This window comes from Coregonus lavaretus (genome assembly GCF_964263955.1).
Source record: "Coregonus lavaretus genome assembly, chromosome: 28".
NCBI classification, from domain to species: Eukaryota; Metazoa; Chordata; class Actinopteri; order Salmoniformes; family Salmonidae; genus Coregonus; species Coregonus lavaretus.
Window position 1 is genome coordinate 41,918,208 of NC_140015.1, and position 25,218 is coordinate 41,943,425.

The 25,218-nt window shown below is 44.6% G+C and overlaps 1 protein-coding gene across 1 annotated transcript in view; it reads right to left on the minus strand.

The window, feature by feature from the left end:
* The window catches only part of LOC311103660 (ubiquitin carboxyl-terminal hydrolase 7-like), a 61,292-nt gene extending 47,945 nt beyond the window's left edge, over positions 1–13,347 (minus strand). Inside the window, exons 1-5 of the mRNA XM_084145273.1 lie at positions 12,418–13,347; positions 3,804–3,905; positions 3,317–3,515; positions 1,958–2,096; positions 82–170 (exon numbers count right to left, since the gene is read on the minus strand). Of these exons, the coding sequence (XP_084001399.1) occupies positions 82–170; positions 1,958–2,096; positions 3,317–3,515; positions 3,804–3,905; positions 12,418–12,499 (611 nt within the window). The 5' untranslated portion in view covers positions 12,500–13,347. The remainder of the gene's footprint in view (positions 1–81; positions 171–1,957; positions 2,097–3,316; positions 3,516–3,803; positions 3,906–12,417) is intronic.
* Positions 13,348–25,218: the final 11,871 nt, after the last annotated feature.

Genomic DNA, 25,218 nt, shown 5'->3' on the forward strand with positions numbered 1-25,218 from the left:
TCCAAACATCTGGTGAACTGGCCAATGGTGCCAAAACACAGAGCTGAGAGAGACAGAGAGACCGGGGGTATAAAGACTTACGCCACTCCGTGGGGAGCGTCCGCCTGTACGTAGACTTCAAAGGAGACTTTATCATCCTCCACAAAGCCTCTCTCTGGATCAGTCACATCCTGGAAACAAACACCGTAAAATCATGTTGGGTGTGTCTGTACCGGTGTGTGTGTGTGTGTATACCGGTGTGTGTGTGTGTGTGTGTATATACCGGTGTGTGTGTGTGTGTGTGTGTGTGTGTGTGTGTGTGTGTGTGTGTGTGTGTGTGTGTATACCGGTGTGTGTGTGTATACCGGTGTGTGTGTGTGTGTGTGTGTGTGTGTGTATATATACCGGTGTGTGTGTGTGTGTGTATATATATAACGGTGTGTGTGTGTGTGTATATATATATACACCGGTGTGTGTGTGTGTGTGTGTATATATACCGGTGTGTGTGTGTGTGTGTATATATATATACCGGTGTGTGTGTGTGTGTGTGTGTGTATATATACCGGTGTGTGTGTGTGTGTGTGTGTGTGTGTGTGTGTGTGTGTGTGTATATATACCGGTGTGTGTGTGTGTGTATATACCGGTGTGTGTGTGTGTGTGTGTGTATATATACCGGTGTGTGTGTGTGTGTGTGTGTATACCGGTGTGTGTGTGTGTGTATACCGGTGTGTGTGTGTGTGTGTATACCGGTGTGTGTATACCGGTGTGTGTGTGTGTGTATACCGGTGTGTGTGTGTGTGTGTGTGTGTGTGTATATATATACCGGTGTGTGTGTGTATATATATATAACGGTGTGTGTGTGTGTGTGTGTGTGTGTGTGTGTGTGTGTGTGTATATATATACCGGTGTGTGTGTGTGTGTGTGTGTGTATATATACCGGTGTGTGTGTGTGTGTGTATATATATATACCGGTGTGTGTGTGTGTGTGTGTGTGTATATATACCGGTGTGTGTGTGTGTGTGTGTGTGTGTGTATATATACCGGTGTGTGTGTGTGTGTGTATAACGGTGTGTGTGTGTGTGTATACCGGTGTGTGTGTGTGTGTATACCGGTGTGTGTGTGTGTGTGTGTGTGTGTATACCGGTGTGTGTGTGTGTGTATACCGGTGTGTGTGTGTGTGTATACCGGTGTGTGTGTGTGTGTATACCGGTGTGTGTGTGTGTGTATACCGGTGTGTGTGTGTGTGTGTATACCAGTGTGTGTGTATACCGGTGTGTGTGTGTGTGTATACCGGTGTGTGTGTGTGTGTATACCGGTGTGTGTGTGTGTGTGTGTGTGTGTGTATACCAGTGTGTGTGTGTGTGTGTGTATATATACCGGTGTGTGTGTGTATATATACCAGTGTGTGTATGTGTATACCGGTGTGTGTGTGTGTGTATACCGGTGTGTGTGTGTATATATACCGGTGTGTGTGTGTATATATACCGGTGTGTGTGTGTGTGTATACCGGTGTGTGTGTGTGTGTATACCGGTGTGTGTGTATATATATACCGGTGTGTGTGTGTGTATATATACCGGTGTGTGTGTGTGTGTGTGTGTGTGTATATATACCGGTGTGTGTGTGTGTGTGTGTGTATATATACCGGTGTGTGTGTGTGTGTGTGTATACCGGTGTCAGTGTGTGTGTATACCGGTGTGAGTGTGTGTGTATACCGGTGTGAGTGTGTGTGTATACCGGTGTGTGTGTGTGTGTATACCGGTGTGTGTGTGTGTGTGTATACCGGTGTGTGTGTGTGTGTATACCGGTGTGTGTGTGTGTGTATACCGGTGTGTGTGTGTGTGTATACCGGTGTGTGTGTGTGTATACCGGTGTGTGTGTGTGTGTATACCGGTGTGTGTGTGTGTGTATACCGGTGTGTGTGTGTGTGTATACCGGTGTGTGTGTGTGTGTATACCGGTGTGTGTGCGCGCTACTCACGCTCCAGGACATGAAGTTAGAGAAGCCCCAGTCGTTCTCCTTGTGGAAGAAGAGATGGCTGATCCTGCGGCTGAAAGACTTCTCATCCTCCTTATAGTTGATGATCTTTAGCATGGCCTGAGCATGGCACGACCACGACCTAGCAGGGGGACACATTTACACGTTACACCAGGAAACAACTTCAGCACGACCACGACCTAGCAGGGGGACACATTTACACGTTACACCAGGAAACAACTTCAGCATGACAAGACCTAGCAGGGGGATACATTTACACGTTACACCAGGAAACAACTTCTGCATGACAAGACCTAGCAGGGGGATACATTTACACGTTACACCAGGAAACAACTTCAGCATGACAAGACCTAGCAGGGGGACACATTTACACGTTACACCAGGAAACAACTTCAGCATGACAAGACCTAGCAGGGGGATACATTTACACGTTACACCAGGAAACAACTTCAGCATGACAAGACCTAGCAGGGGGACACATTTACACGTTACACCAGGAAACAACTTCAGCATGACAAGACCTAGCAGGGGGATACATTTACACGTTACACCAGGAAACAACTTCTGCATGACAAGACCTAGCAGGGGGATACATTTACACGTTACACCAGGAAACAACTTCAGCATGACAAGACCTAGCAGGGGGACACATTTACACGTTACACCAGGAAACAACTTCAGCATGACAAGACCTAGCAGGGGGATACATTTACACGTTACACCAGGAAACAACTTCAGCATGACAAGACCTAGCAGGGGGACACATTTACACGTTACACCAGGAAACAACTTCAGCATGACAAGACCTAGCAGGGGGACACATTTACACGTTACACCAGGGGGACACATTTAAACGTTACACCACGCACACACACATCATGAGCGGAGGCAGTTTCCGCTTAAAAAGTCCAAATAAAAAGTCTGATGGGGAAAGTAATCGTGTGTGTGTTTGTAGCGGAGGGGAGTTCATCGCACCCTGCCTACAACTTCAAAAACAGTGTCACCCTCGCGCCCAAGATGAAATGTCTTCATGTCCTAATGAATGGTGAAGTTGGTTTCCCCGGGGGGAGACCGGGGTTCAGATCCCACCAACGACGTGTGTATGTATCATTTGATTTACATGGAGTCACCAGGATACAAATACCATGAGATAGTCGGTAGAGACGGGGCCTAAGAGAAATTAAGCAATGCTGTGTTGCGCTCTCTCTCTCTCTCTCTCTCTGTGGATCAGCTTCTCTGTGTGAGGGGCCTAATGATTAAGGCATTGGTCCCGAGTGGGCTACCAGGGTTTAGATCCTACCTGTGATGTTTGTGTGTATCTGCGTGTATCATGTGACTTACGTGGAGTCGGAGTCTGCGTTGCACTGCAGGAAGAAGCCGACACTCTTCTGGTGCGGCCGGTCCGGATAGAAGCGTGGCATCACCATGATCTTCCAGGGCAGGTTCCTGACGAAGCAGGACGGGCTGAGAACAGACTCACTCAGCCGGCTGAACCTCTCCACAACAAAACGGCACGTCGCCTCCGACCGCCAGCTGGTGTCTGGATACACACACACACGAGAGGTGGGTCAGTGTGTGTGTCCATCAGTGTGTGTGTGTGACGTGTTCTCCACACCGTCACATGTGCGTCCATCAGAGTGTGTGTGTGTCCATCAGTGAGTGTCCATCGGTGAGTGTGTGTGACGGTGAGTGTCTCCGTCAGTGAGTGTGTGTGTCCGTCAGTGAGTGTGTGTGTCCGTCAGTGAGTGTGTGTGTCCGTCAGTGAGTGTGTGTGTCCGTCAGTGAGTGTGTGTGTCCGTCAGTGAGTGTGTGTGTGTGTCATCCTCACCATCCTCCATATCCTCCTCTGTGTTGTGTCCGTCTGCCATGGCAACGTTCCCGTTGATCACCGGGTTGGCTGGGATTCTCAGGGGGTCGTCTGTGTCCCCAGCTGCACACACACGAGGATAAACAAAGATACCAGGATGGAGATACTCCTTAGTATCGTGGCATGGAAACAAAACACCAAGAGGATTTCACTTCTTTAGGAAAACAGCCCTAATGTTGGAAACAAACATCATTATGTTGTCATCCAGAGTCATTTAATCTCTCTCACACACACAGCAGGTTTCTAAAGGACCAACGAGTTTGGTCTGCTTCGTGTTTTCATTTTTGCCATGACAAAAATATTGCGATACTGGCATTTTCCCATCCCGAACAGAAATGTTGTTTCTTACTGGTATCATGATGATCAAATGAATGGGAAGACACAGTCCACTAGCTATGAAATATCTCCCTCAAATAGAGGCTAAGCGTCTACCAGTAGGTTATTTCCGCATGATGCCTAACAGCGACACAGCGCAAACGTCCGTAACTAGAAAGAGGTGCACAGAGGAACATTTCGGTTCCTGAAACATCAGCGTCTTCTCCTCATGGAAGTTATGATGACTGTGTAAAGTCATCCTGACCAGGTGACTTTAAAACACTGATCTGTACGGAGGTTTCATGGTGATGTCCGCGTTTCCTCTCTAGCAGGGAAATGAACTTCTGTTCCATCTAAACATGCTGGCTGCGTCCCAAATCGCACCCTATTTCCTATATAGTGCACTACTTTTGACCAGGGCACTATGGGAATAGGGTGGCATTTAGGATGCGGACACTGCCTTGCCACCTTTAACCACCAGGAAGAACACAGTGCTGAGCCAGTGTTGCTGAGCCAGTGTTGCTGAGCCAGTGTTGCTGAGCCAGTGTTGCTGAGCCAGTGTTGCTGAGCCAGTGTTGCTGAGCCAGTGTTGCCGAGCCAGTGTTGCCGAGGCAGTGTTGCCGAGCCAGTGTTGCCGAGCCAGTGTTGCCGAGCCAGTGTTGCCGAGCCAGTGTTGCCGAGCCAGTGTTGCCGAGCCAGTGTTGCCGAGCCAGTGTTGCCGAGCCAGTGTTGCCGAGCCAGTGTTGCCGAGGCAGTGTTGCCGAGGCAGTGTTGCCGAGGCAGTGTTGCCGAGCCAGTGTTGCTGAGCCAGTGTTGCCGAGCCAGTGTTGCTGAGCCAGTGTTGCAGAGCCAGTGTTGCAGCAGCAGTCGACTACAGCAGTCTGGTCATTAGTAACAATGCAGGATTAAAGCTGTGAGCTCCTCTGATACACAAGCCTGTGTATCTGGTTTAAGGAGGGGACAGGAGAAACTCAGGCAGGTAATTACACAGACAAAAGAGCCTGGGACTAGGTCTCATGAATCACAACATACCCCAAAACAAAAGATGTCTACTGAAGAAGAACACAGTAAGTCTGTGACTCAAATGGCACCATATTCCCTATGTAGTGTACTACTTTTAAACAGGGCTCATAGGGAAGGTGTATAGAATAGGGTGCCATTTGAGGGTCAGATTAAGAGTGTGAGAGTCAAGTGAACTATACCTTCTCTCCGTTACCAATTCTACAGTCAGTTTGAATGACAGAAAAGCATCAGTGTGTGTGTGTGTGTGTGTGTGTGTGTGTGTGTGTGTCCTTGCCTAGCAGTATGCTCATTATCTCTTCCCTCCTATGGCTGTGTGCGAGAGCCTGGTTGCATGTATGTACGTGTGTGTGTGTGTTTGTACGTGTGTATGTACGTGTGTGTGTTTGTACGTGTGTATGTACGTGTGTGTGTTTGTACGTGTGTGTGTGTGTTTGTGTTTGTACGTGTGTGTGTGTGAGAGTGTGTGTACGTGTGTGTGTGCGTGTGTGTGTACGTACGGAGCACCAGTGAGCCACGCTCACGAGACTGACCTCATTTTCCCAAGTGGATTACAGGCAGCTAACGGCATGTGTCACTTCACTCACCCTACGTCCCAAATGACACCCTATTCCAGGGATCATCAACTAGATTCAGCCGCGGGGGCCATTTTTTATTGAGCGGATAGTCAGGGGGCCGGAACATACTTACAAATAATTTGTAGATTGCAAATTGACCGCAAGAAGCACAAACAGATATATTGTTTGATGAAAACAATCATTTCAAACCTTGCTTATATATTTGTATACCATCACGTGTCTCTCTATTATGCGTGGGAATACTTGGGAACAGATTTCTTAAAGTAAAATTTACTTGGAGCTGATTTCCTGGTGTTTAGTCCCCTGTAGCTCAGTTGGTAGAGTATGGCGTTTGCAATGCCAGGGTTGTGGGTTCATTTCCCACGGGGGGCCAGTATAAAAAAATTATGCACTCACTAACTAAGTCGCTCTGGATAAGAGCGTCTGATAAATGACTAAAATGTTAATGTTTTTACAGTATTTTATGTCCAACAATGAAAATAAAAAATACATAAAATAAATATATCTGGAAACTTGAGGCCAAATAAAACCAGCAGTTGGGGAACCTAGGGCAATACTTATGACCACGTCACATAGGGTAGGTCCAATGGGCCAATAGATTTTGCTACGAAAAGATAATCATTAGATCATTTATTTTGGTATTGCCCCCATGTAGCTTGTTTCTGGTCACAGGTTCAGCAATGGCTGAAAATCACAACATTTATCTAAAATTAACCCTACAAATAGCACTGTTGGGAGATTCTGAAAACCATAATCAACTAACAATATCATACTTTTGTAAAAATATTTATCTTTAACTTACATTTACATTTTAGTCATTTAGCAGACGCTCTTATCCAGAGCGACTTACAGTTAGTGAATACATATATATATATATATATATATATTTATTTTTTTTATACTGGCCCCCCGTGGGAAATACAATCTGTAGATACTATGTGATTAGACAGGTTCAGAATTATATATATATATATATATATATATATATATATATATATATATATATATATATATATATATATATATATATATATATATATATATATATATATATATATATATATATATATATATATATATATATATATGAAACATCACAGCACAACTGAAAAATATATGGCACATGGAAATCAAAAGAGGGTGATTTACGGATAGGTGGGACCGGGAATAAATGCAACTTTTTGGACCACCAGCCACCTTAGCAGGTAGATTAAAAATTATGCGATTAATTTAATAGCTATGAAACAAAACAGCAGAAATACTGAAAACTGCTACTGCAGCATTTATTTTACTACAGTGAGGGAAAAAAGTATTTGATCCCCAGCTGATTTTGTACGTTTGCCCACTGACAAAGACATGATCAGTCTATAATTTTAATGGTAGGTTTATTTGAACAGTGAGAGACAGAATAACAACAACAAAAATCCAGAAAAACGCATGTCAAAAATGTTATAAATTGATTTGCATTTTAAATGAGGGAAATAAGTATTTGACCCCTCTGCAAAACATGACTTAGTACTTGGTGGCAAAACCCTTGTTGGCAATCACAGAGGTCAGACGTTTCTTGTAGTTGGCCACCAGGTTTGCACACATCTCAGGAGGGATTTTGTCCCACTCCTCTTTGCAGATCTTCTCCAAGTCATTAAGGTTTCGAGCCTGACGTTTGGCAACTCGAACCTTCAGCTCCCTCCACAGATTTTCTATGGGATTAAGGTCTGGAGACTGGCTAGGCCACTCCAGGACCTTAATGTGCCTCTTCTTGAGCCACTCCTTTGTTGCCTTGGCCGTGTGTTTTGGGCCATTGTCATGCTGGAATACCCATTCACGACCCATTTTCAATGCCCTGGCTGAGGGAAGGAGGTTCTCACCCAAGATTTGACGGTACATGGCCCCGTCCATCATCCCTTTGATGCGGTTAAGTTGTCCTGTCCCCTTAGCAGAAAAACACCCCCAAAGCATAATGTTTCCACCTCCATGTTTGACGGTGGAGATGGTGTTCTTGGGGTCATAGGCAGCATTCCTCCTCCTCCAAACACGGCGAGTTGAGTTGATGCCAAAGAGCTCGATTTTGGTCTCATCTGACCACAACACTTTTACCCAGTTCTCCTCTGAAACATTCAGATGTTCATTGGCAAACTTCAGACGGGCCTGTATATGTGCTTTCTTGAGCAGGGGGACCTTGCGGGCGCTGCAGGATTTCAGTCCTCCACGGCGTAGTGTGTTACCAATTGTTTTCTTGGTGACTATGGTCCCAGCTGCCTTGAGATCATTGACAAGATCCTCCCGTGTAATTCTGGGCTGATTCCTCACCGTTCTCATGATCATTGCAACTCCACGAGGTGAGCGAGGGAGATTGAGAGTTATTTTGTGTTTCTTCCATTTGCGAATAATCGCACCAACTTTTACATTTTCACATTTCCATTTTTAGTCATTTAGCAGACGCTCTTATCCAGAGCGACTTACAGTTAGTGAGTGCATACATTTTCATACTGGCCCCCCGTGGGAAACGAACCCACAACCCTGCCGTTGCAAGCACCATGCTCTACCAACTGAGCTACACGGGGCCCCGTTTATCTTTTAATGCAGTCGTCTCGGTTTTAATTTGATGCATCTTGTTATCCTTTACTTGTTTGTAACAATTGCAAAGATTTTGGCAACTTCGTATTTGTAGTCAACTTCGTTCTGAAGTTATCGGCAGTCACAATCAGACAGATAAACATCTTGATTCTATGTTTAGCAGAGATCTTCTGTAAATAAAGTGACGCAAAGGGCAAAAACGACGCACTTAGCTGTTCTACGAGTGGTGAGGCAGTCGGTAAATAATTAGCGTTTTCAAGTGCAACTTTAGTAACGATGGTTTTGGGAAACAGCTCAGAGATTTAAAGATGCTCCTACTAAGATTCTAACGATGAATTTAGCATTAAGATGCTTTTGGGAAACCGGGCCCAGGAGCATAAAGATACGATGGGAAGTCACATTTATTTGCATGGTGTTAGGCTGTTGTCACCTTCTCACCAAGCTGCTTGGCGATGGTCTTGTAGCCCATTCCAGCCTTGTGTAGGTCTACAATCTTGTCCCTGACATCCTTGGAGAGCTCTTTGGTCTTGGCCATGGTGGAGAGTTTGGAATCTGATTGATTGATTGCTTCTGTGGACAGATGTCTTTTATACAGGTAACAAAATGAGATTAGGAGCACTCCCTTTAAGAGTGTGCTCCTAATCTCAGCTCGTTACCTGTATAAAAGACACCTGGGAGCCTTAAATCTTTCTGATTGAGAGGGGGTCAAATACTTATTTCCCTCATTAAAATGCAAATCAATTTATAACATTTTTGACATGCGTTTTTCTGGATTTTGTTGTTGTTATTCTGTCTCTCACTGTTCAAATAAACCTACCATTAAAATTATAGACTGATCATGTCTTTGTCATCTTTGTCAGTGGGCAAACGTACAAAATCAGCAGGGGATCAAATACTTTCCCCCCCCTCACTGTATAAATGTGATCATACTTGACTATTTTTACTCACAAATGCAAGTGAAATGCTCGCACTGTGGAGCCTTGACCTCCCGACAACGTGGCTGGTGAAATAGACATCTTACCTACCAATGCCAAAATCTACCCGCATTTGGCAGGTGTTAATTTTAGGCCCTGGATGGGATGGACAGAGTAGCTGGTGGGGGGGGGGGGGGGGGGATTCTATAACAGTTATGACTGAAAACACGATGTATAATGTATAAGTACTATCTATCTAGATGTAATGTATATCAAAATACTTTATTCTTGCTATGTATGTAATTACTGAAAAAATAATGAACCATGTAGGTTAAAATGTGTGTAGAATGTACGTGACAACAAAATAAAAAGCTGTAATAAAGTTTATATTGTCCTCCGAAAAGATTTTGTTTTTGCCATTTGGGACTCAGCCTTAGCTAGAGCTAGTAGACCACTTCCTGTCCCGCATCTCAGAGTAGGAAGGCTGAGCTAGGATCAGTTTGGTCCGCATCTCAGAGTAGGAAGGCTGAGCTAGGATCAGTTTGGTCCGCATCTCAGAGTAGGAAGGCTGAGCTAGGATCAGTTTGGTCCGCATCTCAAGAGTAGGAAGGCTGAGCTAGGATCAGTTTGGTCCGCATCTCAGAGTAGGAAGGCTGAGCTAGGATCAGTTTGGTCCGCATCTCAGAGTAGGAAGGCTGAGCTAGGATCAGTTTGGTCCGCATCTCAAGAGTAGGAAGGCTGAGCTAGGATCAGTTTGGCCCGCATCTCAAGAGTAGGAAGGCTGAGCTAGGATCAGTTTGGTCCGCATCTCAAGAGTAGGAAGGCTGAGCTAGGATCAGTTTGGCCCGCATCTCACGAGTAGGAAGGCTGAGCTAGGATCAGTTTGGTCCGCATCTCAAGAGTAGGAAGGCTGAGCTAGGATCAGTTTGGTCCGCATCTCAAGAGTAGGAAGGCTGAGCTAGGATCAGTTTGGTCCGCATCTCAGAGTAGGAATGCTAACCACCGGTGTTAAGTTCATTTAGTAAGATGGATGCAATTAAAATGTTATAAGAATGACAAGGTGCCAATGTAAACCACCTGGTTGTAATGTATGGCTATTACAGTGAAAGGCCTCTTGTCCATGCACCTCAGCTAGACTTGAATATGCTGATCCAAAACATCAGTTGTGTAAATAAATCAAACAAAGAATCTATCAATTGGTCTGATGCACCTGTGGTAATGATTCATGATGTGTAGTCTCCATTTTATCATATGCATTACCATTTATCATAATGCTACAGAGCATGCTATTGACGAAAAATATTGCTAAACTGTCAGAAATGTTGTTGACTTGGTCCCAACAAATGGGGATCATTAAAAATGGCGAGCCGCGCGTTGTGTCTCCATACAATGCAACCTCCACAACACGCGGGCCTTGCCGCAGCAACATAAACCCTGCACTGCCACCAGCCTCGACTTCCCATGTTGGCTAAATCCGAAACACAACATAGCTTAGCTGTGCTCCAATAAATATTTCCGCCCATCTTTTGGGCACTGGTGCTTATTTCACGAACTTTCGTTCGTTAGCTAGCTTAGACTATAGTTGATGTGTGGCAAAACAAATTGACGCAGCTGTGTTGATTAAACTGAATTGTTAGCTAGCTAGTACCTCTTCGCTAGCTAATGAAATAGGTATTTGAGCTTGCTATCACCACTGCTAAATTAGTTTTCCCATCTAGTTAGCTACATTATTATTTATTGTATCGCTAGCTCGTTTGATCATCACAGAAATGACATGCGAGTCTAAATGACGATGATGCAAACCCTTCCTTTATAAAAACGTAAACAAACATGTAAGGCCTTGCTGCAAAATACTAGCTGGCTAAGTATCCACCATCTTGGAATATAATCGCCACACACCCCCGTCCACCTAGAGGCCTATGACGTTAGCTAAACTCTAGCTAACGCGAACAACTTTCAGTTAACAATCATAATAAAGTAAAACAATATTACCAATAAAAGTTATTAAATTATACATATACTGTTTACAACAAAACTGAGTGACGCGATTAATGTGGACCGCTGCCTATCTCATCTTGCTAGCTAGCTACTGTAGCGTGACTAACGTTAGCTGATTCGCGGCTAAGCAGAGCTGCCGTTAGTTAGCTAATTACAAATACATTACCTACTCGGGTTGACTAGCTAGCAAGCAAAATAGTAAATGCACAGTAGCCATGAGAACTGTCAAATACCTAACTATCAATTGGTCAGTCGAAAGTGTAAGTAAATAGCAGCAACATTTGCCTAATACTGCTGGGTCATTAATTGCCATTGTTAAAACTGCATGCGTAGGCTCAAGAGTCAAGTGAAACAAGCTAACTTTAGCTACGTGGGCTAGTGTTTACAAACATGAACGGGGGATGTAACATCCAGACAAAAATTGTGATAACGTAACCCTTATGACCGTGCACAAACTATCGATTTTGTAGCGGGAGTGAGCTATTGAGTCGGTTTATTTGGCAACTAGCAGGTTGGCTAGCTAACCGAAATGAATGAATGATACATACTACTGCTAACTAGCCAACTGATCAAAATATAATCAATGTAGCTTGCTAGGTGACAGTCAATATATGGCGGTCGTAAATATACTGTACAATATGTGGTGAATGTAATCTTTCACTCAAAAGTTGGCTTACGTTAAACCAAAACGGATGTTTTGACCATCGGTAGCCACCTAGCTACCAAGTTGACTGCGCCACGTTTATCACGCTAACTTGGCTACCTAGCTAACGTCAGACAGTGAGAGTGCAAGAAATCAGACATTGTTAATGCGCTAACCTGCCAGTTGCATGTGGGATGTAGATAACAAGCCTCTGCTAGTTACCGGGTTGTTCAACGTTACCTAACTACCTAGATCAATGACGCTGGTAGTTGACATGTCAACAACACTAGCTAGCTAACGTTGGCTACTGGCTAAACGAGCGAACGAGGTCAGCAGTACCGATGATGCAGCAATGGACGCATCATCAGCAAAATTACAGTTATGAACAGAGTGGCAGGCCTTGATGTTTACAGTGACGATAGATCAGTTCACGCTAGCTAGATTACCACGGCAATGCACTTTGCCAACTATTTAAAAACAATAAGATTAAATTGTTTTTTTCCGTCTCTGCCCGTGGGTTTTTTTCTTACCTTCCATCTCCATATCCTCGGGCTCGCTAAGTTGTTGCTCGCCGGCTTTCTGCTGCTGTTGCTGAGTGTGGTGGTGGTTCATGTTGGCAACTGTTGTGATGGGATGATGCCTGTTGTCTTTGTTCCCCTCGAACTTGTCTGTTGCTGGTTCCGTGGGGAGCCGGTTTCTGGGTTGTTGGTGAGGTGTTTGAAGGTGCGGAGGTGGCTGGGCCTGTTCTAAAACAACCTCGGCCTTTTCTCCCGTCAGCGCCGGGGATTGAGGCGGGGAGGTCGGAGGGGGCGCAGGCAGAGAAACGCGGACGTATTTGCTTGCTATTCGCCCAATCTCGGCGCCTTGATGGGTGCAAGTCGCTGACTGTGGTGGTGACTACGGCTCCAAAAAGGGAGACCCGTTGAATTAAATAAATTCGACTTTACCCCCAGGAACTGTTAATATGGAGCAATTGGCGAAGTGAGAGACAACTCACGACCTAGAGCCGGAGAAACCAATACTGTTACCCTGTTTTAAAGCCAACTGGCACAATGCAGCCAACTAACGAAATTAGTCAAACAGGGAAAACAAAGGTTCATAAACTATCGATACACACTGAAATACAACTTTCCCTTCGATATTCCCAGTCCGTGTGCTCCTCCGATTGTCCCTCGTCTGGGGGAGAGTAGAGAAAAAAGCTATCCATTCAAACCTGCTTCTTAATTTGGAATCGCACTAATTTAGAAGTTTAGGGTGATAGCGATGCCACAGCCCGATATCGACTTTCCAACACATTAAACCACCGTATTACTATTAGCAACAAAAATCTGCACCTTGTCGCATTTCAAACGTGTGTTCAATGAAGAAATGTGCCCGGTCACAGCCAGAGCTTCTCACCCGCTCCCTTGGTTTGTGATGTTGAGTTTGAGGTAAAACTCAAAATGGCGGTCGCGCTCTTCTCTGAAATGTCACATCCGCATGGAGATCCAAACACTCCGCACACAGCACAATGCTCTCTAGCTGAGTCGCTCGCTGATTGACTGTGGATATTCATTCATCCGTATACTGCTCAGCCATCATAGGCTACAACTCACGGCAGCAAAAAAAATTGAATTCTAGCTACTGTTATTCGTTAGTTGGTATAACGTGTTATAGCAGAGGTGTCAAACTCTATTTGCTCCGGGAGCCGCATTCGGTCTTCGACGAGGTCGGGAGGGCCGCACTGAAAATTGGTTATATTTCCTCGCCATCAAAATGTGCAAAAAAATTGTCCTCTATCCATTCTTTTTGGAATTTTCGATGCTTCCTGACTGTCTAGCTTCCATTTAGGTAATTATTAGTGAGCTGGACACAGTGAAGAAACTGTATGAATGTAGGTCCATTACAATTTACACAAAGTTTCGTGAAGAAACTGTATGAATGTAGGTCCATTACAATTTACACAAAGTTTCGATTTGGTTTTAGTCATTTTAAAGTAAGCCTATATTGAGCCCCCCCCCACCCAAAAAAAAGCACCCATAGGCCGGATTTTGACACCCCTTGGTTTTAGAATTTGCCAGAAATAGGAGTGAACTGGACGCACTTAAAGGGACCATTTTATTTTCTAAAATGTGCAACAAGACAATGCAAACACAACATAAATGTTATTCTCCAGTGCTGTGGATATGAGTTGTATAAATTGTATTATTTTCCCCAGCTTTGGAGTATATTCTGTTTTAAGGATATATGATGAGGCAATATAGCAGTGTAAAACTGAGTGAAATGGCCCAACATCATTTTGGTCTCTAAACTTCAATTTTCCAATCCAAAGAAATTCTCTGGTACATAACTGGACAACTGGACATTGCAACATTCTGACACAATAGGCTGATACAAAACTGGTGTTCGCTGCACCGTTTACTGCATTATTATGTGACTGTTGTAAAATGCAGTAAACTTGAAAGGTTCACAGGAATGAAATTATATCTCAAGCCTCGTAGTGGACCCACACACTCATACTGCATTTGTTTAGGAAGTTTTGAATACATAGCTATTATGTTTATTATTGTTGTAGCTATTAGCTACAATATGAAGAATATCCTTCCCTCCTATCATAGATGAAGCAAAATGAACTGAGTGATGAGAGATGTGCTGTTTGTAGGAAAATAGTGCCCTCTAGTGGAAAGATATGAGAAGGGCTTGTCCTGCGCTGAAAGTTGCTGTAGTTTGGTCCCACAGCTTTTCAGCTGACTCATCCGAAGCTATTGGAACGTCTTGTTCACCCCCCCCCCCCCCCCCCCCCCCACCCCACCCCACCCCGGCCGCCCACACACAGGAACACACACACACACACTGGCCTAAACCAGTCTTGACCAACAAGCTGCCATGATTACCATAGACATCATACCAGACACATCACTGGTAATTTCCTGCTGTTTAAGGAAAGTGGCCTGTTAAATTACTCTATAGCCACGTTGTGAAGAAGTTCCTCAAACTTTTTCTTGTTAACATAGCTGAGCTCCTAAAGGTTTTAATTAATTCACTTAACACTCAGTCCATGTTGTTACACAAACTAGATTCACACCTGTCTGTCTCCAGCCTTGAAGGTGGTTGATCAGCAATGAGCTCAGCCCTGGGTCATGTTCATTACACACCAAACGGAAGAAAACGGACTGAAACAGGGAGTGCAGAGAAAAATCTTTATCTAATAATAGATAAAGAACCTGATTTAACAAATTACACAAAAACATGATACTTTTAAAAATTTATTTATCCACAAATAATTCAACGTTCAATATCCCTGTGTGAAAAAGTATGTGAATCTTTAGATTCAGTAATTGGTGGCACCCCCTAAGTGTTTCCTGTAACTGCTGGCTGGTGTGTTTACGGACATATTCAATCTCTCCCTTTCTCAGTCTGCTGTTCCCACATGCTTCAAGATGGCCACCATTGTTCCTGTACCCAAGAAAGCAAAGGTAACTGAACTAAATGACTATCGCTCCGTAGCACTCACCTCTGTCATCATGAAGTGCTTTGAGAGACTAGTCAAGGATCATATCACCTCTACCTTACCTGTCACCCTAGACCCACTTCAATTAGCTTACCGCCCCAATAGATCCACAGACGACGCAATTGCCATCACACTGCACACTGCCCTATCCCATCTGGACAAGAGGAATACCATGTAAGAATGCTGTTAATTAACTATAGCTCAGCATTCAACACCATAGTACCCTCCAAGCTCATCATTAAGCTTGAGGCCCTGGGTCTTAACCCCGCCCTGTGCAACTGGGTCCTGGACTTCCTGACGGGCCGCCCCCCAGGTGGTGAAGGTAGGAAACAACATCTCCACTTCACTGATCCTCAAGGGTGTGTGCTCAGCCCCCTCCTGTACTCCCTGTTCACCCATGACTGCGTGGCCAAGCACGCCTCCAACTCAATCATCAAGTTTGCAGATGACACAACAGTAGTAGGCTTGATTACCAACAATGACGAGACAGCCTACAGGGAGGAGGTGAGGGCTCTGGGAGTGTGGTGCCAGGAAAATAACCTCTCACTCAACGTCAACAAAACAAAGGAGATGATCGTGGACTTCAGGAAACAGCAGAGGGTGCACCCCCCTATTCACATCGATGGGACCGCAGTGGAGAAGGTGGAAAGCTTCAAGTTCCTTGGCGTACACATCACTGAAATGGTCCACCCACACAGACAGTGTGGTGAAGAAGGCGCAACAGAGCCTCTTCAACATCAGGAGGCTGAAGAAATTTGGCTTGGCACCTAAAACCCTCACAAACTTTTACAGATGCACAATTGAGAGCATCCTGTCGGGCTGTATCACCGCCTGGTACGGCAACTGCACCGCCCGCAACCGCAGGGCTCTCCAGAGGGTGGTGCGGTCTGCCGAACGCATTACCGGGGGCAAACTACCCGCCCTCCAAGACACCTACAGCACCCAATGTCACAGGAAGGTCAAAAAGATCATCAAGGACATCAACCACCCGAGCCACTGCATGTTCACCCCGTTATCATCCAGAAGGCGAGGTCAGTACAGGTGCATCAAAGCTGGCACAGAGAGAATGAAAAACAGCTTCTATCTCAAGGCCATCAGACTGTTAAATAGCCATCACTAACTAGCACATTAGATGCTGCTGCTGCCTATTGAAATCACTGGCCACTTTAAGAAATGGAACACTAGTCACTTCAATAATGTTTACATATCTTGCACTACTCATCTCATATGTATATACTGCATTCTATTCTATAATATTCTACTGTATCTTAGTCCATGCCGCTCTGTCATTGCTTGTCCATATATGTACATATTCTTAAATTCCATTCTTTACTAGATTTGTGTGTATTGGGTATATGTTGTGAAATTGTTAGATATTACTTGTTAGATATTACTGCACTGTCAGAGCTAGAAGCACAAGCATTTAGCTACACCCGCAATAACATCTGCTAAACACGTGTATGTGACAAATAAAATTAGATTGGATTTGATTTGATTTGATTTGAACTGGTGGCACCTCCTAAGCGTTTCGTAACTGGTGTCACCCCCTAAGTGTTTCCTGTAACAGGTGGCACCCCCTAAGTGTTTCCTGTAACAGGTGGCACCCCCTAAGCGTTTCGTAACTGGTGGCACCCCCTAAGCATTTCCTGTACCTGGTGGCACCCCCTAAGTGTTTCCTGTCACAGGTGGCACCCCCTAAGCGTTTCCTGTAACAGGTGGCACCCCCTAAGCGTTTCCTGTAACTTGTGGCACCCCCTAAGCGTTTCCTGTAACTGGTGGCACCCCCTAAGCGTTTCCTGTAACTGGTGGCACCCCCTAAGTGTTTCCTGTAACTGGTGGCACCCCCTAAGTGTTTCCTGTAACAGGTGGCACCCCCTAAGAATTTCCTGTAACAGGTGGCACCCCCTAAGCGTTTCCTGTAACAGGTGGCACCCCCTAAGCGTTTCCTGTAACTGTTGGCACCCCCTAATCGTTTTCTGTAACTGTTGGCACCCCTTAAGCGTTTTCTGTAACTGTTGGCACCCCCTAAGAATTTCCTGTAACTGGTGGCACCCCCTAATCGTTTTCTGTAACTGTTGGCACCCCTTAAGCGTTTTCTGTAACTGTTGGCACCCCCTAAGAATTTCCTGTAACTGGTGGCACCCCCTAAGCGTTTCCTGTAACTGTCAGTCACATCGGTTTTGAGGAATTTTGCCCCATTCCTCCTTACAGAACTGCTTCAACTCTGTGACATTTGGGGGCTTCCTTGCATGGATAGCTCGCTTCAGGTCCTGCCACAACATTTCCATGGGGTTTAGGTCCGGACTATATATAGGCCCTGATAGAGAAAACCTACAAGAGTTTGGAAATGAGGCCTACTTCTCGAGAGAAGCACACCTATATCGAGGAGTGATGTGCAGCAGATTCCTTCTATGAAAAACCTTTAGGAAATAAAAAGCAAAAGGTTGCAAATGTGAGAATGAAGTTAGAGAGTGACTTTTAACTCAAATTGTTTTTGTTTTACATTGTTTTTGTTTTACATTGTTTTTGTTTTACATTCAGTAGCAATGACTTGCAGTAGCATAGCAAAAATGGTGCCAGGTGTTTCTCTCGCTGTCAAACTCCCAAAATGATTGTAATCATTATTTAAATCATTGTATTTTTGTTATGTTACACTTCTATACTGAACTGGCACATCATTATATAGCTAGCTATGTGAATATGACTGCATTGAACAGTAAGAGCTTGGTCGTCACTAGCTTCTATAGCCACAAAGTCACAATTATGGCTAAACCCCGCCTGTTTCTACAATTTATCTTCTTAAAATGTGATTTTAAATCTAACCCTAACCTTACCCCTAACCTTAACCACACTGCTAACCTTATGCCTAACCCAAACCTTAAATTAAGACCAAAAAGCTAACTTTTGCTTTCATTAATTTTTAAGATATAGCCCATTTTTATGGAAGCCCATTCCCGCCACCCCAAATAAATGTAAATGTTGATACAATCTAAACCATTTGAGTTACTATCACATTTTTTGACATAGTAATAAATCAGCTGTAAAATAGTTTTATATGGGCTATGATGGGACCAGAGTTTTCAAATCATGGTTAAACGAAAACTAGACAACAACTGTGATTGGACAATAGAACTAACAGGGCTGAGCTGGCTGTATGCAGGGTTGCATCATGTACGCCTTTGCATCTGTAATTAAAAAGTGACTCACATTGTATGTCATCACTGTGCTGATTGATTAATTGATAAGGGATTGATAAGGTCTAGGTAGCCTACCCACCCGAAGTTTGAATATAAACTTTTTTCTCTTAACACAAATAAATAGGCATATTTTAGGCTATAAATACATGACGTTACCGCTTCCTTTCCCCTGGCCACAGGGAATCAGAGCTCATCCGCTTCTCCAGGCTGGCCGCAGCTGTGGTTGGAGCTTCCTTTCCCCTGGCCACAGGGAATCAGAGCTCATCCGCTTCTCCAGGCTGGCGGCAGCTGTGGTTGGAGCTTCCTTTCCCCTGGCCACAGGGAATCAGAGCTCATCCGCTTCTCCAGGCTGGCCGCAGCTGTGGTTGGAGCTTCCTTTCCCCTGGCCACAGGGAATCAGAGCTCATCCGCTTCTCCAGGCTGGCCGCAGCTGTGGTTGGAGCTTCCTTTCCCCTGGCCACAGGGAATCAGAGCTCATCCGCTTCTCCAGGCTGGCCGCAGCTGTGGTTGTAGCTTCCTTTCCCCTGGCCACAGGGAATCAGAGCTCATCCGCTTCTCCAGGCTAGCGGCAGCTGTGGTTGGAGCTTCCTTTCCCCTGGCCACAGGGAATCAGAGCTCATCCGCTTCTCCAGGCTGGCCGCAGCTGTGGTTGTAGCTTCCTTTCCCCTGGCCACAGGGAATCAGAGCTCATCCGCTTCTCCAGGCTAGCGGCAGCTGTGGTTGGAGCTTCTCTATCATCAGGTATGTACAGTGCGGTGTCCCTCCGGGCAGTTGCCTCGAGCCGTTACTCTTCTCTATTTTTACAAATGATTTAGAGCAGGGGTGTCAAACGTCCGGCCCGCGGGCCGGATCAGGCCCGCAAACGTGTTTAATCCGGCCCGCGAGATGATTTTGAAAAAAATAAATAAAAATAAATAAAAAATGTGCTGCAATTTTTCAATAAAATAAACTGCTGTTCCAATTGCGTCCACTGGATGGCGCAATAGCAATTGTGTTAAGCAAGCAAACTGTTTATACCGGGGCAGAGCAAGTAGGTCAAGCACGTGCAGCCAATGAGCTACTTTGTTTTGCCCGCGATATTTATTACGGCTTCTACTTTTAACATTATGTGCTTTGGCACCCTCATTGCCCCAATATGTCTCTGTCAAAAAAGAGAAAAGTGGACGCAGAGTGCAGAGTGTTCCAAGAAAAATGGTCATCCTATTTATTCACGGAATTGAATGGGAAAGCTGTATGTTTGGTGTGTTCAGAGCATGTTGCAGTGCTGAAAGAATATAACCTTCGTCGCCACTATGTGAGTCTTCATGCCGACAAATATGACAACTTTCAAGGACAGCGGAGATGAGAGAAGGTGAATGAACTGTTGGCGGGTCTGAAGAAACAGCAGTCTGTGTTTACTCACAGCCGAGACATCAGTGACGCTGCAGTGAAAGCTAGCTACCTCATTGCTAATGAAATCGCAGTGGCTTCAAAACCATTTAGTGAGGGTGAATTTGTAAAAACATGCATGATGAAGGCAGCGGAGATTGTGTGCCCTGAAAAGCGGCAGGCTTTTGCAAATATCAGCCTGACAAGAAACACAGTTGCAGACAGGATTTCCGATCTTTCAGTGGATTTGGACAGCCAGTTGAAGCAAAAAGTAAAGTCATTTATTGCGTTTTCGGTTGCAATTGATGAAAGCACGGACATTACAGATGTTGCACAACTGGCCATTTTCATCCGCGGAGTTGATGACACATTGACCGTCACCGAGGAGTTCGTGGAGTTGGTGCCGATGACAGATACAACGACAGCAGCTGATATTTTTACCGCACTCGTCGGCGCGCTGGACAGGGTCGGAGTGGACTGGTCCCGCGCTGTCAGCCTGGCTACAGATGGTGCGCCCTCAATGATCGGGAAAAAAGCAGGCGTTGTGACAAAGTTCAGAGAGAAAGTGCAATCTGCAAATGGAGGACGTGATTTTTTGACTTTTCACTGTATTTTGCACCAGGAGGCTTTGTGTTGCAAGTCATTAAAGATGGATAACGTCATGAAGGTGGTCATCCAAACTGTTAATTTCATCCGATCCAGAAGCCTGAATCACCGTCAGTTTGACAGCCTTCTCAGAGAGAAAGACCACATTTATGGCCTGCCGTACCACACTGAGGTAAGATGGTTAAGCCGAGGTGCTGTGCTGAGGCGTTTCTTTGATTTACGAGAAGAAATTGAACAGTTCATGGAAGAAAAGGGCAAACCAGTGTTAGAATTTCATTCCGCAGAATGGATGCAGGACCTTGCATTTATGGTGGATGTTACAGAGCACCTGAATAACTTGAACAAACAGCTGCAAGGGCGCAACAAAGTTGTCACGCAGTATTATGACAGCATACGTTCTTTCAAGTTGAAGCTGTCATTGTGGGAGACGCAACTTGCCGGTGGTGATGCAGCTCACTTCCCCTGTCTGAAAAATGTGTGCGCGACCGAACATGTGGCAGACATGAAGCGGTTCAAAGATAAAATAACGGGACTGTTATGGGAGTTTGAGCAACGCTTTCAGATTTATGTTGATGTTTTTATGTTGATGTGCTATTGTTTTTAATTGATTTTATTTGTATATTTAACCTATTCTTGACTCTGTGGTTCTTGCACTTGTTTGGGGAACAGGATTTCATTATTTTTATCTACATTCCTGCCTGAGAAATTACACCCTGATATAGTTCTGTGATCTGTGATATACTTCTGTGAATCACTGAGGCATTGTGTGTTTGTGTGTTCTTTGTCCTCAGAACTTTCAAATAACTTGAGGTGTTTTATGATTAATAGTGATGTTGTGCTTTTGGACACTGTCCTCAGGCTCCAGCTTTATGTTTATATGTTTTTATGTTGATGTGCTATTGTTTTTAATTGATTTTATTTTATTTGTATATTTAACCTATTCTTGACTCTGTGGTTCTTGCACTTGTTTGGGGAACAGGATTTCATTATTTTTATCTACATTTCTGCCTGAGAAATTACACCCTGATATAGTTCTGTGATCTGTGAAACAGTTCTGTTAATCACTGAGGCATTGTGTGTTTTTTGTCCTCAGAACTTTCAAATAACTTGAGGTGTTTTATGATTAATAGTGATGTTGTGCTTTTGGACACTGTCCTCAGGCTCCAGCTTTATGTTTATATGTTTTTATGTTGATGTGCTATTGTTTTTAATTTATTTGTATATTTAACCTATTCTTGACTCTGTGGTTCTTGCACTTGATTGGGGAACAGGATTTCATTATTTTTATCTACATTTCTGCCTGAGAAATGACACCCTGATATAGTTCTGTGATCTGTGAAACAGTTCTGTTAATCACTGAGGCATTGTGTGTTTGTGTGTTCTTTGTCCTCAGAACTTTCAAATAACTTGATGTGTTTTATGATTAATAGTGATGTTGTGCTTGTACTATTTTGGACACACTGTCCTCAGGCTCCAGCTTTATGTTGTATGTTGATCGTATTAAAACAAAGAAAACAATCTGAAGTTGTTGTTTGTAAGTTATATATACCATGATTTTTCCGGTCCGGCCCACTTGGGAATAGATTTTCCTCCATGTGGCCCCTGAGCTAAAATGAGTTTGACACCCCTGATTTAGAGCATGGCGCTTGCAACGCCAGGGTTGTGAGTTTGATTCCCACGGGGGGCCAGTATGAAAAAAATAAATGTATGCACTCACTAACTGGAAGTCGCTCTGGATAAGAGCGTCTGCTAAATGACTAAAATGTAAAATGTTGTTATCAGTAGGCTACAGTTGATCAGACTGAAGCACAGATTTATTGTGCACGAGTTGACAAATCATAAGGCAAATTAGTCTAAACAACAGTACTTTGTCGCTCTTTTCAACACTTTTCTGTTAAACATGTTTTATCCCAAATTTTGGGGCAAAGGCCAGCTTACTACACATTTTCCAGCAGCCCTGCAGTGCTGATCTCTGCAACGTGGGTATATGGAAACCGCCATATAATGGAGCTCTGCAACGTGAGTATATGGAAACCGCCATATAATGGAGCTCTGCAACGTGGGTATATGGAAACCGCCATATAATGGAGCTCTGCAACGTGAGTATATGGAAACCGCCATATAATGGAGCTCTGCAACGTGGGTATATGGAAACCGCCATATAATGGAGCTCTGCAACGTGGGTATATGGAAACCGCCATATAATGGAGCTCTGCAACGTGGGTATATGGAAACCGCCATATAATGGAGCTCTGCAACGTGGGTATATGGAAACCGCCATATAATGGAGCTCTGCAACGTGGGTATATGGAAACCGCCATATAATGGAGCTCTGCAACGTGGGTATATGGAAACCGCCATATAATGGAGCTCTGCAACGTGGGTATATGGAAACCGCCATATAATGGAGCTCTGCAACGTGGGTATATGGAAACCGCCATATAATGGAGCTCTGCAACGTGAGTATATGGAAACCGCCATATAATGGAGCTCTGCAACGTGGGTATATGGAAACCGCCATATAATGGAGCTCTGCAACGTGGGTATATGGAAACCGCCATATAATGGAGCTCTGCAACGTGAGTATATGGAAACCGCCATATAATGGAGCTCTGCAACGTGGGTATATGGAAACCGCCATATAATGGAGCTCTGCAACGTGAGTATATGGAAACCGCCATATAATGGAGCTCTGCAACGTGAGTATATGGAAACCGCCATATAATGGAGCTCTGCAACGTGAGTATATGGAAACCGCCATATAATGGAGCTCTGCAACGTGAGTATATGGAAACCGCCATATAATGGAGCTCTGCAACGTGGGTATATGGAAACCGCCATATAATGGAGCTCTGCAACGTGAGTATATGGAAACCGCCATATAATGGAGCTCTGCAACGTGAGTATATGGAAACCGCCATATAATGGAGCTCTGCAACGTGGGTATATGGAAACCGCCATATAATGGAGCTCTGCAACGTGAGTATATGGAAACCGCCATATAATGGAGCTCTGCAACGTGGGTATATGGAAACCGCCATATAATGGAGCTCTGCAACGTGGGTATATGGAAACCGCCATATAATGGAGCTCTGCAACGTGGGTATATGGAAACCGCCATATAATGGAGCTCTGCAACGTGGGTATATGGAAACCGCCATATAATGGAGCTCTGCAACGTGGGTATATGGAAACCGCCATATAATGGAGCTCTGCAACGTGGGTATATGGAAACCGCCATATAATGGAGCTCTGCAACGTGAGTATATGGAAACCGCCATATAATGGAGCTCTGCAACGTGGGTATATGGAAACCGCCATATAATGGAGCTCTGCAACGTGAGTATATGGAAACCGCCATATAATGGATCTCTGCAACGTGGGTATATGGAAACCGCCATATAATGGAGCTCTGCAACGTGGGTATATGGAAACCGCCATATAATGGAGCTCTGCAACGTGAGTATATGGAAACCGCCATATAATGGAGCTCTGCAACGTGGGTATATGGAAACCGCCATATAATGGAGCTCTGCAACGTGAGTATATGGAAACCGCCATATAATGGAGCTCTGCAACGTGGGTATATGGAAACCGCCATATAATGGAGCTCTGCAACGTGAGTATATGGAAACCGCCATATAATGGAGCTCTGCAACGTGAGTATATGGAAACCGCCATATAATGGAGCTCTGCAACGTGAGTATATGGAAACCGCCATATAATGGAGCTCTGCAACGTGAGTATATGGAAACCGCCATATAATGGAGCTCTGCAACGTGGGTATATGGAAACCGCCATATAATGGAGCTCTGCAACGTGAGTATATGGAAACCGCCATATAATGGAGCTCTGCAACGTGAGTATATGGAAACCGCCATATAATGGAGCTCTGCAACGTGGGTATATGGAAACCGCCATATAATGGAGCTCTGCAACGTGAGTATATGGAAACCGCCATATAATGGAGCTCTGCAACGTGGGTATATGGAAACCGCCATATAATGGAGCTCTGCAACGTGGGTATATGGAAACCGCCATATAATGGAGCTCTGCAACGTGGGTATATGGAAACCGCCATATAATGGAGCTCTGCAACGTGGGTATATGGAAACCGCCATATAATGGAGCTCTGCAACGTGGGTATATGGAAACCGCCATATAATGGAGCTCTGCAACGTGGGTATATGGAAACCGCCATATAATGGAGCTCTGCAACGTGAGTATATGGAAACCGCCATATAATGGAGCTCTGCAACGTGGGTATATGGAAACCGCCATATAATGGAGCTCTGCAACGTGAGTATATGGAAACCGCCATATAATGGAGCTCTGCAACGTGAGTATATGGAAACCGCCATATAATGGAGCTCTGCAACGTGGGTATATGGAAACCGCCATATAATGGATCTCTGCAACGTGAGTATATGGAAACCGCCATATAATGGAGCTCTGCAACGTGGGTATATGGAAACCGCCATATAATGGAGCTCTGCAACGTGGGTATATGGAAACCGCCATATAATGGAGCTCTGCAACGTGGGTATATGGAAACCGCCATATAATGGAGCTCTGCAACGTGGGTATATGGAAACCGCCATATAATGGAGCTCTGCAACGTGGGTATATGGAAACCGCCATATAATGGATCTCTGCAACGTGAGTATATG